Source organism: Elephas maximus, chromosome 15, assembly GCF_024166365.1.
Source record: "Elephas maximus indicus isolate mEleMax1 chromosome 15, mEleMax1 primary haplotype, whole genome shotgun sequence".
Lineage (NCBI taxonomy): Eukaryota > Metazoa > Chordata > Mammalia > Proboscidea > Elephantidae > Elephas > Elephas maximus.
This window is the reverse complement of record NC_064833.1, coordinates 65,068,310-65,082,500: the sequence shown is the minus strand read 5'-3', so window position 1 is coordinate 65,082,500 and position 14,191 is coordinate 65,068,310. Positions and strand designations below refer to the sequence as shown.

General features: G+C 38.5%; 1 protein-coding gene across 3 annotated transcripts in view; it reads left to right on the top strand.

The window, feature by feature from the left end:
• ZFHX4 (zinc finger homeobox 4) overlaps nt 1-14,191 on the top strand; it is a 196,498-nt gene that overhangs the window by 24,881 nt on the left and 157,426 nt on the right. For all 3 annotated transcript variants that reach the window (XM_049853915.1, XM_049853913.1, XM_049853914.1), the window contains exons 2-3: nt 1-886; nt 1,743-2,245. The exon at nt 1-886 is cut by the window's left edge and continues 1,750 nt beyond it. In XM_049853915.1, the coding sequence (XP_049709872.1) occupies nt 1-886; nt 1,743-2,245 (1,389 nt within the window). The remainder of the gene's footprint in view (nt 887-1,742; nt 2,246-14,191) is intronic.

Genomic DNA, 14,191 nt, shown 5'->3' with positions numbered 1-14,191 from the left:
GCCACAGCTGCTCACCCAAATGAAACAGCCCGAGGAGACGAAGACGGTTCAGCTACTCCTCACCAGCATGGCTTCACCCCGAGTACTCCCGGCACACCCGGGCCTGCAGGAGACGGCTCACCGGGCAGTGGCATCGAGTGTCCAAAGTGCGACACAGTTTTGGGGTCTTCGAGGTCTCTGGGTGGTCACATGACTATGATGCATTCAAGGAACTCATGCAAAACCCTCAAATGTCCCAAATGTAACTGGCATTACAAATATCAGCAGACCCTGGAGGCCCATATGAAGGAGAAACACCCGGAGCCAGGCGGCTCTTGTGTTTATTGTAAGACTGGACAGCCTCACCCCAGGCTTGCGCGGGGTGAGAGCTACACGTGTGGCTATAAACCCTTCCGTTGCGAGGTTTGTAACTACTCTACCACTACCAAAGGCAACCTCAGTATTCATATGCAGTCAGACAAGCACCTGAACAACGTTCAGAATCTCCAGAACGGCAGTGGTGAGCAGGTATTTGGCCCCTCTGCCCCAGCCCCCAATCCCAGCCTCAGCGGCTGTGGAACACCTTCTCCATCCAAACCCAAACAGAAACCCACCTGGCGCTGTGAGGTTTGTGATTACGAAACGAACGTGGCAAGGAACCTGCGCATCCATATGACCAGTGAAAAGCACATGCATAATATGATGCTTTTGCAGCAGAACATGAAGCAGATCCAGCATAACCTGCACTTGGGCCTCGCCCCCGCGGAGGCAGAGCTTTACCAGTACTACCTGGCCCAGAACATAGGCCTGACCGGCATGAAGCTGGAAAACCCTGCCGACCCTCAGCTAATGATCAATCCCTTCCAGCTGGACCCCGCCACAGCGGCCGCTTTGGCACCGGGACTCGGTTAGTATTTACTGCTTTTCTGCCCTGCTGTTAGTTTCTAGTCCCATTCTGATTTGGTGTGATACACCCAGTGAAGATGGTGAGGATGGTTTACTCGAAAGGAGTTTCTCTTTAAGCTGAATAATCAGAGCATTTTTGCTTCTGCTTCAGACCTAAAGGAACTTCAGGGAAGAAATAGTTCAGGGATCCATGGCAGCATAAGAGAAGTTAGCAAACTTTGACTTCATTCAATACTTTGAACAACAGCTGCTAATTTGCATCGGTTATCTGCAGTCACTAGCCATACCTTAGGAGGCTTGTAGCTTCCATGTAGGTGACGGTTCCTTAAAATATACTTGAGGTATTTCAGAATGGCATGGTCTTATTTTCTAATTATATTTGTTAAACAAATATTTTCATGCCGGCGATTGCAGATAATTAAACTAAAGATAATAGTTTACCTTATGCCAGGCATTTGGCGGTGGATTATAGGCACATGTACAGTATTAGCCAAATCTCATCAAGCTTTAAGACAAATTACAAAATAACAATTAGTGCTTAGGTAAGTTTATCTAGGCTCTTAAATTGCAAGCACATGACTGTTTTGTTATGGTATTGATCAACTTTCTTGCCCTCGAAAATAGAAATTTCAGCATGACATCATGCCCAGTAGGAGTAATTAAAGCTATCTGATGAGGGAATTTAGAAGTTGAAAGGGATGATTGTAATTGATCCTGATTCAATCCTGTTACAGCTTTTTAGAGCATAAGCTCCAGAGAAAGCGCTTTCCTTGTCAAGACTTTATTTTACAGACCCCTTTGTGTATGCCGTGTTTTCTAGTCTCTATTTTTCCTTTTAATTTTTTTTTTTCCTGTAGTAAATAATGAGCTGCCGCCTGAAATCCGGCTTGCCAGTGGTCAGCTAATGGGTGATGACCTGTCCCTCCTTACTGCAGGAGAGCTGTCACCTTATATCAGTGACCCAGCGCTGAAGCTATTCCAGTGTGCTGTTTGCAACAAATTCACCTCTGACAGCCTGGAGGCCCTAAGTGTGCATGTGAGCAGTGAGCGCTCTCTCCCCGAAGAGGAATGGAGGGCTGTAATTGGAGATATCTACCAGTGCAAGCTCTGTAACTACAACACTCAGCTCAAAGCCAACTTCCAGCTCCACTGCAAGACTGATAAACATATGCAGAAATATCAACTGGTGGCTCACATTAAAGAAGGGGGCAAAAGCAATGAGTGGAGGCTGAAGTGTATCGCCATTGGCAACCCCGTTCACCTAAAATGCAACGCCTGTGACTACTACACCAACAGTGTGGATAAATTACGCTTGCATACCACCAATCACAGGCACGAGGCGGCCCTGAAGCTCTATAAGGTAAGCTGTGACATCCGTATGCTTTGGCACACAGTGGAGAAGGGGATTAACTGTTTCAGAGCTTGGAGCACAAATCTGCAAGTTAAGGACGGGGGAGGGGGGAGCGGTGAAGGAAAAAATGGAAGGGCTAAAAGTATATTGATACAGATGGAATTGGGGGATTTATTTAAATGCCATATTTACACCTATTTCAGTAACAACCATTGCTTCACTAGTTTTCTATAATAAAAGAACTTTTCTGGGTATTTTCATATATGAAAGGATACTTTTTAAGCCTCTTTATTGAATTTTTAAAGCTAGTACCACTCTATGAGTCGGAATCGACTCAACGGCAGTGGGTTTTTTGGCAGTGGGTTTAGTACCACTCTTGGCTAAGTGTTAATGGTTACAGGGAGCAGTGGGCAAAAACAGTGTCCTACCTTTTGAATGCATCATCTTTTATTTGTGACAAAGACAATCAAAACATGAGGATTTTTTTTTTTCTGTGTGTTTTCTGTGACACTGAGTAAACACACTCGCCCTAAGCGTCAGCAGAAAGTCTTTAAAAGTAAACTCTGTTGGTATCTTCATGTCTCTTTTTTTTTTTTTTTTTAGCTAGTAATGTTCTGCTTTTTTCCCAAAATGTTGGAGGGCGTGAGTAGATAGGCACGTTCATAAAATAGCAGCTCTATTTTTATCTTTACTGGGAAAAAATTATGCAGATGTAATGGATCTGTGCAAGTGATGGGCACTGTTTATTACCTAACTTGTCTGGACTTTTTCTAAACCTAATTACTGGGTCATTTATTTTCTGCAGCTTGTTTACTGGATTGGCTTGATTGTCTTGGGTCATGTAGAAATCTACCACATGCGTATCTATGATGAATAACTTGGTAACTTATTAAAAAGTTCTTTGTCTAGAGAACATTAAAATTCAGAAAATATTGCAAACCATTAGTCATTGTAACAAGCTCTAAATATGATTACAAAATCCATTTTGCAAGTGTTATCTATTGATTCATACTAGAAATCAGTGATAACTATACTATCAGGAGTCAACCAGTGATTATAATACCTATGGCTTTTCTGATGCTATTTGAAATTATAAGCACACAATGAGAAAAGAACGGATGTGGCTCTCTAGAGTAGGTGCAGGAATTATTTATTTGGGTTGGTCTAGTTCTGTTTGTTTGGGTTGTTTCTTAAAGTTCAAATTCTGGATTGATGTACTGGGCATAAAATCCTAGAGACTCTTGGTGTGAGAATTTGTAAAATTGTTCCTGTGATATTGGTGCTTTCTGGATCAATAATGAAAGCATTAGATTTGGGTTACACAGTTTGAGGGGAGTATAGGTCCTAATGTAAGATGGAAGGCCTCTAAGTTGATAGTATTGAAAATATAATAGAAAGGATTAATTGTATTATAATTCATGATTTTGCAGCCACAGCTGACAACTATTCGATCGCCTACTTTTTTCTGTTGATACCTGACCTATTAAAACTTTTAGAATACCTAGGAGGGAAAAAAATAAAACAAAAAGCAAACATTAAGTTTGTATAAATAATAGATCTAGACCCTGGGAGCTATATAGAATATTCATGAGCTATGTTTATATTCACGCAGCTCCTCTAACACTTTAAATTACCATGTTTTGAATAGAAGATATAAATGTACAAATTCTTCTATTTTATTAATCTCCTTTGGGAGCCCAAAGAAAGGTAGAGTGTTATTGTTTATTTTCTCAGGAAAGGTTATTTAATCTAATTGTTTGATGATTATTTAAGTGTGTGTGTGTGTGTGTGTGTGAATTGTATCCATTTATTCCATAGATGCATTGGCCACCTGCCTACATACAGAGCAATTTGCTAGGTGCTATACTTTTTTTTTTATACTTACTCTTAAAACTTCTTTGGAAGGGAGAATTGGATATTGTCTTTGCAGGCGTAACAACGGGAAGCCACGAAAAGCTTGATTACTATAAAGAGTATTTAAAGCAGAGAGAGCTTTAGATTCTAGTATCAAAGGGTGCACTTTTCCTTTAAAAGAGTTTTAAAAGAAATCATATAAAAATGTGTTTGCCCACACTCTTCTTTATTTGCTGGTATCTTAAATGCTCACTCTCCTTGTAGTGTTGCATTTAAATGTGGTCACAAAGAAACAAAAAATTACTTTGACCAAATTTGCCTTGACTGAAAAGAAGACTGAAGAGGTAAATATTAGAGCTCTTAAAACGTAGTATGACCATTAAGCTATATTCTTTTGCATTATCCTTCAAGGAGCATTCTTTTTTTTCCCGGTAGTAACTAGGGAAATACTCCAGAGCATAGCAGCATGCTGAGGATGCCCCTTCTAAAGTGATTTACAGAACTGGTGTGAGTCAGACCTAGAGGATTTTAAAGTGTAGTAATGAGGATGTTAGCAAGCTTGGTCTCCTTGTGTTGGCAAAATAAAATTGGTTCATAAGTAACATTAATTGCTTTTAAATGAGAACTTAACAAATGGGCTTGTGCCTGGAAAAATGATGGCTTGTAATATGGCTAAAATATTAAAATTAGAGTTAAAATAGTTTCTGAGTTAATGACTAGATGATAATCTCTTATATAAAATTCATTTTCATTAGAGGTTTAATTTGCATCATTTTGCATCATGAATTATTTAGGCTTTAAGGGAAACTGACAAGTCGCGGCTGTAAGATGAACACAGAGCTGCAAGAAAACAGCTTTTCTCGTTATTGACAACATATTGATTCATAACACTCTAACTGTGGTGATATGTCAATTTGATTTGAATAGACTGCTTTACCTCTGACATCGTCAAACTGAAGCAGTATTACCTAAAATGAGCGTGAGTCCTTATTCGTGTTTAAGGAGGTTAAAGGTTAAAGGTTAAGGGTCAGCTTAAAAGCATCATCTGCCTAGCTGCTTAACTTTAAACTGATCAATTTAATGAAAATCTGTTTTACAGATGTTGTTTTAATGTATTTGGCAGGATTTAGGCAGCTTTAACATTAGACGTATGCTAGTAAAAATTATTTCTTTATTCGACCAGCACAACACCTTTCCTTTCATGTTTAAGGTAGAAGGCTGGTGGGTTATGGTATTTTGGCAAAGAACCCAGAGGCAGAATGTGTTGATGATCTTTCCATATGGACTCCAAAAAAAAGCATACCTTTATGTCTATTGCTAACGATGACTGCAAAAACAAACAAAGCTGTATTCATTTTTGGCAGTGTTATTTTCCTTAGTTTTTTTTTTAAGGAATTTTTTGTGTGTGTTTTAAGAAAATCTTACTCATTTCTTAAAGCGAAATTCTCTGAAACTTTGAAGTACCAAGCACTACTGAATTTTCATTTTTCCTCCAGAAATTGTAATGAGGAAGCAACATTACTCTAGGAAATTAAAACAATAAAATGAAACTGCAGATTGCCCTTAATATTCCCTTTTAATGTGTGAATGTGTATTTAAAGTGAGATTGATACATACTAAATGCAGAGCTAGCTGCAATCAGCCTTAGAAGTTAAAGTTTTCTATGTTTATCTTTAAGGCCAAACAGTGTTTGTCAGCTAACCAGTTTATTAGATTTGATTATATTCTTCTATTTCCACGCCTTTGCACCCTCTACAGATTTTAGTCAATTGCTGTTCACATAATAAAGGATGAATAATAGACTAATGAATAATCTGAGGAATGTATAAAAGAAACTCCTTTACTTCCAACCCTCATTTGAAAAAATACATTGAATCTTTGTCTAGCCCTTAAATGATCCCCAACTTTTTCTAAAAGAGTCCCAAGAAAAGAGAGAGTGAGAACCCTTTCCTACCACACATTTACATTGAGAAACACTTCGGCTGAGTTTATAGTTTAGTTTATTCTTGGCTCAATATAGCCAAGACCTTCTCGTCAGCTGATTGGGCTGACCATCACCCTATGCAGGACATGTGAATACCCTTACAGCACCTGTACTTCCGCTGTTCTTATGATATTATAGGTATTTTTAAATGAGGTGTTCGCAGCTTTGCTAGTTCAAAGTCAAAAACTTAATTATACTGGCTTTTTTTCTTCCCGCATCTGCTAGTAGTGAAACAGAATAGTCTGTCTGAGTTCCAGAATGCTGTTTTCATATTTGGATTTCAAATTGGCTGAGAAGAGTGAATGAATCGCTTGTCTCCATGGTAAGCAAAGGCACACACGTGGGACCTAGTCCCAGGTAATTTCTAGTACAACATTCCCCCAAGGACCATTTTTGGGGTTTTCTCATTATCCATATTATGGATGAAAGAATCAGGGTTAAGAACTAAAATCAAGGTTTGAGGGAGGCATGCAGAGGAGAATGCAAGCAGGCGTGTTGGGAAAAGCGTGGGGAAAGGAAAGAAAAAATGGAATAGTTAGCTTTACCTACTTTTTTTTTTTGACTAGTAGGAAATAATAACCTGATCAGTTTGGAATTAATAAAGAGTCACAAGTATTTTCATTTCAATAGGCCTGAGTCCAAATATGCAATTTAAAATCAAATATACCAGATATGTACCATTTCAATTATTGAACTGTCATTGTCCCTGCGCGATGGTAGAAGAGGTCAGGAGACTGGAATACATTTGCATAAAAGCCATTGTGCAAAAGGAAATTGGAATATGTGTGTGTAGCTAAGAAACCAATACAGGTTTTTCTTATTCTGATTCTAGTCATTTGTTTAGATGAAGAAAGCTGTTTTTGGAGATAAACAAAGTTATTCTTTCCTGTTGTTAAACATTAACCTGAATATGGAAATTTTTGCACTTTCTGTATTAGTTTCAGATTTGTGTTCATTTCAAGGTTGAAATGCAGTGTGAAATTTAATTGCAGTTGTAGGATTTGTTTAAAAAAAGTAATCGCAACTCAGATTATTCTATTTATTCTCATATAAAAAGACAAGGACAAACCAAAAAACCAAACCCAGTGCCATCGAGTCAGTTCTGACTTATAGCGACCCTGTAGGACAGGGTAGAACTGCCCCATAGAGTTTCCAAGGAGCACCTGGCGGATTCGAACTGCCGACCCTTTGGTTAGCAGCCGTAGCACTTAACCACTATGCCATCACAGGGTTTCCAAGAAGGCAAGGCAGGTGTTGAAAAAAAACACGTGCATGCATAACAGTTATAAATACACAGATCAAATAGAGACAAGTTGGTTAGGTAATAGCAACTAACAGATCACTGGTGTTTGCAGATCGTGATGTGATTGGCCAGCCTATTGGGTTGGTATCTACTATGTCTACTTGTTTCTAAGCTTGACATTTGCTGAAGCACAGCCATATATTATACCATGCTTGTTGTTGTTGTTGTCGTTGTGTGCTGTTGAGTTGGTTCCGATTCATAGTGACCCTGTGGGACAGAATAGAACTGCACATAGGGTTTCCAAGGAGCAGCTGGTAGATTCAAACTACTGACCTTTTTGTTAGCAGCCCAGCTTTTAACCATTGCACCACCAGGGGTCCATACCAGGGCTACTTCAGCACAAATATGGACTTTCTTACTGCATTTACATGGTGAGTATTATATTACATTATGAGCTGAGAACCCTCTTTATAGTCCCCAAGGAAAAAAATGACCCAAGAACTCTGCCTTCCTATCTCTCTCTCTCTCTATCCCTAGAGATAAAGCTTTATACCATACATTAGCAAATTATTACAACCATGACAGAATAGATAAAAAGATTTTTAGCGTGTAAAATTGGCACCAAATCCAGACAAAATTTCAAGAAAGTTAAGTTTGTCTTGGAAGCCTCCTGTTTTATTTCCTACATGTCTTTCCTAAGCCAGTGCTACTACCTCAGTACCTGTCAGGCACACTCTATCATCACGGTCTTCTCTATTTTTCTGAAATCCTTGCTGTTTTATGCCACCTAGATCTCCTTTTCATGGCCATACTCCATATTGGAAAACTACCCATCAAACCCACCAGAGAAAACTAGCCTTCCTTTAATGAAAGGGAAAAGAGCCTTTTTATAAAAGCAGTGTAGCACATCCAAAGGCGTAGATGGCTTTCAAATCTTTCCCCAGGTGTATTTATTTATTTCTCTTAAAGAACCAGATGAACCTGGATGGATTCTAAGGTGTGGAGGGTAGAGAGAGTAGGAGAGCGCAGGGCGGTTTTGTCAGGAATGGCCTTTGGGGAGGGAAGGGAGTGAGAGGAGCTCCCAGTGCTTCTCCCTAAGGACTTCTTCATCTGTCTCCTTCCAAACAGAGACACCACACCCCACAAACACACATGACCCCCCCCCACACAGCACACCAGGAATGCAGTTGACAGTTTGACATGACTAGTACTTTATGATTTACGTTACTTTTTTCGTGTAACTTGTGTTCATTCTATCACTTATGAAGTGTATGCGTGGTTTAACCAAAAGTAGTAAATTGCTTATGTGTTGCCTAGCCTGAGGTCATTTGGGTAATGCAGACAAAAGTGTTAGCTGATAATTAATATGCGCTCCCCACTTGTTCTTTTGGCTTCAATTTAATTGTCCCTGTCAATGGTGCTTGTTTAAAATTGCAGAAATGCTCAAAGAGGTGGTGGGATGACACAGAGCAATGCAGCCAGAGTCATATGTTAACCAGGCCTCATGCTGCTGAAAAGTCTTGGCCCAGGGTGGAGTGAGGAGGAGCTGGTATGTGCCTGATGACCGTGGCTCTGCTTCCAGAACATCTGGCCTGCCTGAGTTCTACTGGAAATGCTTTACCAAGTTTGCTTTGAGTCTGAGCCTATGCTCAGGCTGAGTTCAATTAGATGTGGAGATTAGTTCATTATTCAGATAATTCGAGCCTTAAAAGGCACTTTTGTCTGAACTATAAGTATATTTCAGAAGACCTTAGGATGATATGATTTATTCAAAAAATGGAGAACACTAATAGGCACAGACACCTGGAACCCATTAGGAAACGTCTTCACAGATTCGTAAGCTAGGAGGAGAGCAGAATTTGTAGAAGTACCTGGACCAAAGCTCTGTTTGCAGAACGCCCAGATGTTACTGCAATTTTTACATCCAATAAATATAGAAACATTTATTGGGCACTTAATATGTGCCAGGTTTTGAAAGGACCCTGTTTATGGAGGCTTTGTCACACTCTGAATAAAGTGAGCTTAGTTCAGTCAGCCACTGCCCCAAGTTAGTCCCATGAATGTGGTAGGATATAATCCATCTTCCTAAGTTCTGCTGTGAGAATAAAGCATTTTCTAAGGTGATGTTTCCTAAGTCACTCCTCTTACCAGAGTTATGGGTTAGATTTGATGGTGAGATGTCAGCATTAATAAAACGAAGGGTTGAATTCGTATATCTAGCCATCATACATTTCTGTGTTCGTTTTCAACAATGGCTGGTCCAAGGGCTGAGTGTGACTGTCTTTGAGTCATCAGTAGACAACAGCGTCACTTGTATATCTTGGCTTGCTTTTATTGCCAATTTTATAGAAAGACTTTGTCAATCAGTTTAAAACAAGAGTTATGGTGGGAATTTGAGAGCAGGATGGGGCTTTTCTGTTAGCTGGACAATCTATGTTGTCCATCATATATGGGGATGCTGCTGCTGATGCATTACCTAGAAAATGGAGAAGAAAAATGTATCAAATTACAAATTCAACCAACCCTTTTATATAACCAGGATGATAATTTAGTATTACTCTTGGAGAATCTCTGTAAGTTCAGTTTACAACAGAGTTCTGCTTGAAGATAAATTATTATAATGGCCATTTCTATTATTTCAGATAATAACAGCTACATATGACTACCATGTGTGACAGCATTTTATTCCATTTGGTTTTATAATCTTTCCTTGATACTCTGTTTTTCTTCTTTTTAAGGAAAAGGAGTTTCATGGTAGTGAATATAATATGTATATTAAATATGCATGTGTAAGTATAAAAAATGCATTGAGACCATACTCTATTTATTCAGATTTTCCTGAAGCCTTTCCCTCATAGGAAATATTAGATAGCATGGGATACATATTTCCTATATAAGGAAACTCCCATCTTGAACCTATTAGAAGTAACGGCTATAGTTAACAAATGACCAGAGGCTCCCAACTCGATCCAAACATTCCTCTCCTTGTTGTTTAAGTCACATATTTTTTAAAGAGTAGTGGCAGAGGAATACTGGGGTTGAAGAATTATTTATCACTGGATATCTGTTGATAAAATTAGTGGAATGCAAGCTAAAGGTGGAAACGAATGAGCTATTGATAGTTTCAACTCTATCAGTTAACTCTGGTTTAAGAGGAAGGCTTTCAAAGTTTTGATTTTTAGTCTGTGATCACATGTCCTGTGGCAAGAAGAGCCTCACTGATAGACAGAGTTAGCAACTGACTGTCTGTATAGGATTTATGGGATATTGAGAGCAATCTCACCGAAAATACCCCTTCTTCTGATGCTAGATACTCTGTCAGCAGTGAAAACATTGATAATTGACTTAATCATTTAGGTTCTTTTAAAATGCCACAATTTTTTAAAAATAATATTGTGTTTTTGGTGAAAGTTTACACAGCAAATTCGGCTCCCATTTAACAATTTCTATGCAAATTGTTTAGTGGCATTGACTATGTTTTTTACAATGTATCAGTATGCTCATTTTTTCCATTTGGTAATTTCATTTCCAGTAATCTCATTTCCCTGCCCCCTTAACCTTCTCATCTTTGCTGTAGAGTAATTGTTGACCATTTGGCCTCATATAGATGATTTTTTAAAGGAGTGCAGTACTCATGGGTGATATTCTTTATTTTATGAGCCAATCTGTTATTTAGCTAAAAGACTACTCCAGGGGAGAGTTTCAGTTCAAGGGTTAAAGAGTATCTCAGGGTGATAGTTTTGAGGAGTCCTCTAGTCTCAACCAGTATAGTAAGCTTGGTCTTTTTAAGAATTTGATGTCCGTTCTGTATTTTTCCCCCATTCTACCATGATACATCTATTGTGGCTCTGATCAGAATGGTTGGTAGTGGTATCTGGGCACCATCTAGTTCTTCTGGTCTCAGGGGAGATAAGGCCATTGTTCACGTAGACCATTAGTCCTGTAAACTAGTATTTTCTCTGAATCTTTGGTTTCCTTCTTTCTCTTTTGCTCCAGATGAGTAGAGACCAATAGTAGTATCTTAGATGGCTGCTCAAAAGCTTTTAAGACCCTAGGCACTACTCACCAAACTAGAACATAAACTTTAGTAACTATGTTATTCCAATTGGCCAAGTTGTCCTGTGAGACTACGGTCCTAAGCCTTCAAACACAGAAAACCAATACCATGAGGGGTTTGGTTATATCTAAGTATCTGTAAAAGTGCCCCCTATGTGTTTTATTATGTATACGAATATATGTGCATGCCCAAGCTTACATGTGTATACGTATACATATACATATAAAAACTAAACCAAACCCATTGCCGTTGAGTTGATTTCAACTTGAAGTGACCAAATAGGACAGAGGAGAACTGCCCCATAGGTTTTCCAATGAATGGCTGGTGGATCCAAACTGCTGAACTTTTGGTTAGCAGCCTGAGCACTTAACCATTGAGACACCAGGGCTCCCCTAGATACTTCTATATATGCACATGTATACGTACACACACATGCACGTGTGGATATATGTGTGTATATATAGATGTATATATATATATGTGCATGCATATATGTATACATACATATATATGTAACTACACATATTTTTAGTTTGTTGCAAAATTATATATGTCATAGCATTACCAAAAACTTCCTTTTTTTTCTTGTGTACTTCTTAATGACATCACTTACCTTGGTTAAGCTGTGTCTACTTCACCCACGTTCAATATTACCTTTCTCATCACCAAAAGTAACAAGTGTCTACTATCCAGAAAGTGATTCCCCCTCTCCCCACACCCTGGTAACCACCAATGAACATTGGTTTCTGTATGTATATGTTTTTTGTCTTTTTATAAAAGTGAGACCATACAATATTTATCCTTTCGTGATTGACTTATTTCACTCAGCATAATGTCCTCTACATACATCCACATTATAAGATGTTTCAAGGACTTATCATTATTCTCTATTGCTGTGTAGCATTCCATTGTATGTATGTACCACATTTTGTTTAGTCATTTATCCATTGATGGGCACTTGGGTTGTTTCCATCTTTATGCTATTGTGAATAGTGCTGTAATGAACATAGGTGTGCATTTGTCTGTTTGTGTCTCTTCTATTAGATCTCTAGGGTACATACCTAGAAGTGGGATTGCTGGATCATAAGGTAGTTCTATGTCTAGTTTTTTGAGGAAGTGCCATACTGTTTTCCATAGTGGTTGTACCATATTACAATTGCACCAGCAGTGGCATAAGTGTTCCAATCTTTCCACATCCTCACCAGAATTTGTTGCTTTCTGTTTTATTTATTTATTTTTGTCAGTGCCATTTTAGCAGGGGTGAGATGGTATGTCATTGTAGTTTTGATTTTCGTCTCTCTAGTGGCTTTGAGTCTAGTGGCTATGAGTCGAAATTGACTCGATGGCAATGGCTTTGTTTGTTTTTGGTGGCTAATGACCACGAGCATCTTTTCATGTGTTTCTTCATCTCTTGAATGTCCTCCTTGGTGAAGTGTCTATTCATGTTCCTTGCCCGTTTTTCAATTAGGTTGTTTGTCTTTTTGTTGTTGAGTTGAAGTTTTCTATATGTTTTAAAGATTAGACCCTTATCAGATGTGTCATTCCTGAAGTTTTTTTTTCCCATTTTGTAGGTTGTCTTTTTAGTCTTTTGATAAAGTTTTTTTTTGATGGGCATAAGTATTTAATTTTCATGAGGTCCCAGCTATCTAATTTGTTTTCTGCCATTTATGCATTTATTGTTTTGTTAAAATGCTACTACTTTTTGAAGAGAGACTGCCTCCTGATAGCAATCGTAATAAGCTATACTCTTTATATGCATTATCTCATTTACTCTTCCTAACAGTTCTATGTTATAAATCTCATTTTCACCTATGAGGAAACAGAGATCCAGAGAGAAATTCCTTGCCAAAATCTCATGGATAGCAAGGGCCTGTGCTGGAATTCAGACCCAGGCCCTTCTCAACCCATGCCTTAGCCTACATTATGAGGTTTTGTTGAAAAGGAAATGTTTGGTCTTAGGGATAGAATGAGCAAGGAGCAGGAAATGAAAAGAAAGACCAGGGGCCTCAGAGGCAAAACTTTGCAATTTTGTCTAGGTCCTAATCATTTTGGAGGACACTTTTACTTCTTAAACAGCAGATTTCCTTAGAGAATATTGGAGATATGATGTAATAAAAGAGCTGGCAGTTTACCTAGAATTTGCACAGGTGAATGCAGCCTTCTAGAACTTAACATCTATTGGGGCATCTTCAAGTTGGAAGTAGGACTACTAGTTAAAGATTTAACCTGCATATTTCCTGTCACAATGCAATTCTTTCACTTTAAAACCTTCTTTATACTGGCATTTTTGGGTGTTTCGTGTATTCGGTAGAAAAGACTAATAGAATATTTATCACTTCTAGCACCTGAGCTCTCAGTGCTTGCAAGTTAAGCACCTTTGGAAGCTGCATTAATTCATTCAGGTCACCAGGGTACTTCAGCAGTAATGTACTAAATGGTACCCTGCTGACCTGAAAAAGGGAATGTGCCTCCCTAAGCATTTAACTTGCTACACAGGAACAGCCAAAGCACAGTCTAATCTCTGCCTATAACCTGAGTCTCCTCTTCCCTTTTCCCAACAGCCTTATAACTACTGGCTAAAATCCTATCCCCTTGCTGCTTATTGGAATTAAAACAGCAACAACAACAAAACCTTTCTTTTGCTTTTATCTTTTTTTTTTTTTGATTCATTTAAGCTATAAGGTGCCAGGAATTTTCTTTCGACCATTTGTTTCCAGTGCATTTCCTTCTTGTTTCTCCTCTCTCAAAATTTGCTAATGATTCCAGTGTAAAGCCCCAAATCTTGTCACTACTATTTACATCAACTGAACTTGGCGA